This window comes from Protopterus annectens, chromosome 10.part0 (assembly GCF_019279795.1).
Source record: "Protopterus annectens isolate FY-2018-M chromosome 10.part0, PAN1.0, whole genome shotgun sequence".
Taxonomy (NCBI): Eukaryota; Metazoa; Chordata; order Ceratodontiformes; family Protopteridae; genus Protopterus; species Protopterus annectens.
The window spans coordinates 1,086,931,315-1,086,937,442 of NC_056744.1; the positions used below are offsets into that span (position 1 = coordinate 1,086,931,315).

The 6,128-nt window shown below is 38.5% G+C and overlaps 1 protein-coding gene across 1 annotated transcript; it reads left to right on the forward strand.

Annotated features, from left to right (window-relative positions):
- The first annotated feature begins 201 nt into the window (after positions 1-201).
- Positions 202-2,404, forward strand: FOXD2 (forkhead box D2). Its single transcript, XM_044085831.1, has one exon. The coding sequence runs from the start codon at positions 545-547 to the stop codon at positions 1,616-1,618; it is 1,074 nt and encodes a 357-aa protein (XP_043941766.1). The 5' UTR covers positions 202-544; the 3' UTR covers positions 1,619-2,404.
- Positions 2,405-6,128: the final 3,724 nt, after the last annotated feature.

The following is a 6,128-nucleotide window of genomic DNA, read 5'->3' on the forward strand; positions in this document are numbered from 1 at the left end:
TGTAGACTTCACCAATGCCAGTCCCGTTTTTCTTTCACCGTACCCTGAAAAGCTGCTGGGTGAGCAGGGATGCTGCCACGGGAGAGAGGATGCTTGCACCAGCAGCCCGTGTCCTCTCTGACGTTGCGCACCACGTGACAGCGCGTTGCTGGATAAATGATTATTGACTCCAGTCTGTGTCAGCAGTGAGAGAGGCGCTGACCGGCACACTGCAAGTCGTTGTGCTCCTGGGAAGTAACAACTTATAACGTCTTCAACCAGCACAGGCAACAAGATTGTCATTTAAAGAAACTCATCTTTATCTGATAGGATCAGTCTTCCCAACGCTTTATTGAGCGCAAATGTTATTCATGTGCCTTTTGCAGGAGGGACTCCAACTTTGTTTCTCTCCATAACTGTGAAAGTTATTACCGTTCAAGGAAACTCCACTAGGGGGTCCAACAGCTTTGCTTTTGTGGACAAAAAACGGCGTGAAAACAAGATCATCACAAATAAACCTACTGCTTAAACAGGCATTACTATTCGTGGAGTATTTTTTACAACAATGACTTTGGGGACCGAAATGTCCGATAACTCCGTACTTTCCGATACAGATATCGACGTTGTTGGAGATATGAATGTCAAGGAAGGGAAATACACTGACTTTGCTTCAGATGACTCCGATGACAACTTGTCGAGGGGGGCAGGTGATGGGGTAGTTTGCAGTGGCGACCTGGTTGGCGGCAGTGGCTCGGAGTCCGGGACTACCCCAAGAACCAGCGACAAGTCGTCCAAGAATGCATTGGTGAAACCGCCCTACTCCTATATAGCCCTAATCACCATGGCTATCCTGCAGAGTCCCAAGAAGCGACTCACACTGAGTGAAATATGCGAGTTCATTAGCCATCGTTTTCCATACTACAGGGAGAAGTTTCCTGCTTGGCAAAATTCAATCCGACACAATTTGTCACTCAACGATTGTTTCGTTAAGATCCCGAGAGAGCCCGGTAACCCAGGCAAAGGCAATTACTGGACCCTGGACCCTGAGTCAGCCGACATGTTCGACAACGGTAGTTTCCTGCGCAGGAGAAAGCGCTTCAAGAGACAGCAGGCCACAGAAATGCTAAGGGACCCAGGCACCTTCTTGCCAGGCTTTGGATATGGACCTTATGGCTACAACTATGGTCTCCAGCTTCAGAACTATCACCACCACCATCACCACCATCACCATTCTGGTACCGCTTTCCCTTTCCAACCACCTCACTGTTCCATGCCGTCGCCAGCCTCTGTGTTTTCAACGCCTGCTTTACCATCACTCCTTATGAACGATTTGACCAGGAAACCATTCTACCCGCAGCTAAGTCCAAGTCTGCCGAACCTTAAGGGGGACATCAGCACTCAGGCAAGGCCGTCCTTCTCCATAGACAATATCATTGGGGGTTCTGGGTCAGCTACTAGCACCCCGAGCTCTCCATATACCACCCCTACAGTTGGAAGCCAAGCCCAAGTGTTAGCCATGTTGACGCCAACATTGACACCGGCTCATCAAAATCACCTTAGCTTGGCAACTGAAACCATTTTACAGACTGGCCAGAACTTTCCAAGTAAAATCACAAATCTTAACAGCTGTCATTTTTAATGTTATCGTCCCCCTTTCTCTTGTGTGTAGGTGTTCTAAGGTAGGAGTGAATATACTTTCTGACAATATTTCAGACTACAGTATGAAGATGCTGTACTTTACTTCTTTTCACAAGCAGAATATATTTATAAAATGTACATATGTAAATATCTGGAGTAGTAATAACCACCATTTGTAGGATGACAGCTTTAAACGGATGTTATAAGGTCATAAAACGATTTCAGCAAGGTTATACTTGTATTTTACAATTCCAAAGCATTATAACAGCGTAAGTCTTGTGTGCCATCATTGCAGAGATCTGGTAATTTATTCCCACTAGCCACCTAACGCCTTAAACTATAAGTAGTATATTTTGCTCTTAACAGAAACTGAAAATGTTTAGCACAGAAACTGAAAATGTTTAGCAAACTCGATCATGTAGCACTCGCCTTTGGTGGCACAACTTTTAAAAGCACTGTGTCCTATCGGTCAAGGGAAAACTCAGGACTGTTTACAAAAGACAGAAATAAATGCAAATTCATATTAGAATTTATCATGAAATTGTTTTGCCCTTGTTCGCCATCCCACATGTTCCCCAGCACTGTATTTGTGTATTTGTAATTATTTTTGTACATAAAGTACCCGAATGATGTACAGCGTACATATACCTCTTACTCTCTCTAATGGCTGTGCATCGTTTTTATCTATTTTATTGAGAGAAATTGTGAATATGTTGGTGGTATATGTGTAAGAGAATTGTTCGCACGTCATTTTGGTGTAAATTAATAAATGTATGTGAGATGATAACAGAGCATCGATGACTGGATACTTATAGCTACAAGCAACGATGTTTTTAGATTCGCTGTATCTACTAGTTGTAAAGAAAAATAAATGGTGAGAATACTGTATTCTTATAAAACTAACTATAACTTGAGACACTGGGGTTGTGAAATGGACTAAGTCAGTTGTTGAGAACTTCGGACAGTCCCATAATAAAAACGTATCCCGTGTGTTGCCATCTTTTTAGTTAGAATAACCAACTTCTATGTTTTAACAAAATGAATACCAAAAAGGAAGATAACCAGGATACATTTTGACACACAAAAAGCCCAGGCATAAATAACGTGTGCCTTGTGCTTATATAATGCTTCCCACAAAAGTTTTCTTATCAGACTTATTGTGTCAAATACATGGGACAATCAACATGCAATGAACGATCATCATCTATTAGACAGACAAGGTAGGTCGGAAAGTGTTATTTCTATGTGTCAAGTGCAGATATAACATTGTCTAGATACACGCAAAGTACATTTTTATTATTTTGATTGTTTTGATAACCAAGTGGTTTAGCTGGTCTACCAAAGAATATTTTCATGGGTACACAAAATGGATAAAGAGAGACACAGAAATGGTTCGAAACATATCAGTAGACGGGCAGTCCTGGTGGGATATTGCAGACAGACCCTATCTCCTTTTCTTACTCTCTATTATTTATGTATAGAGACAGAAAGAGAGAGACACACACATGCACTCGCACAAATAACTGTATCAAGAACGAGAAAATGGCCTGAAGTTTAGTTTTTAACTTATAGCTCACGGGTGAGCAGGTAGGGTTGGCGATTAATATAGCATGTGCCATATAGCCTACCTCACAGAGGTTTGAGTTTTATCAGTATTACACTCATTTTGTTTTGCACGATATGCCAATTACGTTTTAAAAAAAACAAAGATAAAGGAGTATTTCCTCTGGCCACCCATTAGTTTTTAAATGGTGTCTGCAAGTTGAATATTTGTCTGGGGTAATTCTTAATTTAAAGGCATACCTTACTATTCAGTATAGTTATACTGACAGTTCTCTTATACTTAATAAAATTATTTACTTCACCTAAAATATGTGTTCCTTGAACGAGTTTGTGAGTGTAAAGCATTCTGCTTAGGTCTCCGATTGTCCTGCCACTTCTGAGACATCACACTTAACTTGAAAGAAAGTTGGAGGCTCAGAAACCTGAAAGGCGTACATATATACCAGGTTCATGAAACTTCCTTTTATATGTTAACATATAGGTGTGTATATATATATATATATATATATATATATATATATATATATATATATATATATATATATTACAAGTTTAAATATATATATATATATATATATATATATATATATATATATATATATATATAAATCCGAAAGACACAACAACATATTGCAAGTTTATATATATAGATAGATAGATAGATAGATAGATAGATAGATAGTATATTTTTATAAAATGAACCTCTTTATTGCTTCCAAGTTATTTTGGCCATGATTAGCCGAGGAAATGTTTTATTTTATTTATTAGTTTTTTGTTGTTGTTGCTTTTTACATTTGTTTACCAGGAAAGTCCGATTACGTCAACTGGGTCAACAAGATAATAAGAAAAAAAAAACGCCATTATTAATGTATACAAGAGGCGTAAAAAATTCTCAGTACAGAGCATAGCAATAACAGCAATAGATATTTGACAAACGACAACAGTGACAGTCATTTGCACAAAATATTTATTTAGGTAACAAATCAATTGGTTTATTTTGAAAGGGAGCTGAATAGGGTAATATTATAAAACTGCAGTGTTGTACAGACAATACTTACAAAGTACTATACATTATGAAATATAATATGGACAAGAACCTATTATACCTATGCACATCTTGGCGTCATGACATTTTTTTTCGAATTTGTTGATGCCCTGCTGATGCGTCGTTTCTATTTTGCATTCTTTGGTGCAGTATGGTATTTCCCTGTTATACACAGTTGCACGATACAGTATTTCTAGCAGACTTGTATACTGCTTGCAGCTTTACTGGCAGAAATAAGAGATCCAAATGTTAGCACAAAATTTCACTGCTAGACACAGAAGTGTTTAGATCCTTCCTTCAAGATCTTAAGGTGGTAGTAAATCATGACATTTAGAAATTCTTTAGGATTCCTCGAACTGAGGTTGCAACCACCAAATATGGGGGTTGCTTAGGTAGCAAAAATCCCATACCACTTACTGATAAGACTAGTAGCTCTCCCCTGTCTCTAGCCAGATTTCCCCGTTTCTATAAACAGTATCATCCCTCTCAACTATCCAGATTTTCATAGACTGTCCAGATTTTTGCCTCATATTTTTAGTCTGTTCCGCATATAATTTGTGGTAATCTGATAAATCATTGAGGACTGAAGTCACTACATAATGACAGACATTTGAGTTTCAAACTTCATATACCTCAGAAAATGTATGCTAGCATGCATTTTATTCTAATAAATTTCTAAATTGATAAGAGCAATATTTAAAAGCTGCCCTTTTTTTCTGGACCTTTGTTTTCTCGTTTTATTTGGCTTTGTACAGATTTCTTGTGCTAAGAAGATGAGAGGTATAAACACCACTTCCGGTCTCTCCTGAAAAATAGGCCATAGGCCTAGTATATTTAGTCAGTCAACTTAAAAGTAAGTAAATAAATACTTGCAGATGACTAATTTGTAAATACGGGTGTCCCTTTACGACTATCAGGATAGTTGGCTACTTGCTAGAATGTAAAGCATTTAATGCTTAACTGACAACACTGACAAAATCGAAATAAATGTATGTATAATTAAAACGAATCTGTTAAGGAGGCATTGCGCAATTGGCTTAATTGTTTATGCGCCATTTACTTTCATACTCTTTGCCTATCAGCTTGTTACTTGTGAATGCATTTGTTATCCCACTAACCCCACTAATTTTAAATTCCAAATTTGTTCTAGCTATATCCCCATCTGTTCTAATCCTTGTTAAAAACGACATCGGCAGGGGTCTCGGTAAGTGGTCTTGCATCTTACACACACAGGCACACACATTTGCTTTTGAAAAACGATCTTCTCAGACTGTTGGGTTGTCTTCTTTCATGTGGAGCTTCTTTGGTGTGTGTGTGTGTGTGTCTTTTTTTTAATCTGGCAACAAAGGCTATGGTTCTCGCCACAGGAGAAAGTAGAAGGCAAATGAATCTATTTTCCAGTTTGACGAGCATGTTTGAAGCTTGAGGCCAATACCCCCCCCCCCCATAAACCTCTCTCGCGCGCACACACAGGTACAGACATAACTTGGTACAGCTGGGTGCAAATTGATAAATTGCTGTATGGTGTGTGTTTGACAGGCTTATTACTATGGTGGCCCTATTTCCTGGAAGCCTTGATGAAGGAAAACTTAGGGGTTTTGTTTATGGAGGAAAACATTATTATCTGTCGAATTGAACAAGTCGTGTAAAATAGATACAGAGAGAATAACTAAAAAGGTTTTAATAATGAAAATAATTTGTTTTGTGCACATAACATCGCCTTGCTCTGGCTAAAAAGAAACACGCTGCATTAAATTCCGGGGGGAAACTAGTTATAAAAACAAAACGGGTCATAAACGAAAAACAATGGCTGCTGTAGTTCAAAGTATAACAACTCGTCATCCAAAAAGCATGAACTGGTAAGACTGTGCATTGGCTTTCGGAGCAGCTAAGGAAATTGGGG

Bases quoted from the DNA above. Each gene is read 5' to 3' on its own strand.
- FOXD2 (XM_044085831.1), top strand. From the start codon at position 545: ATGACTTTGGGGACCGAAATGTCCGATAACTCCGTACTTTCCGATACA.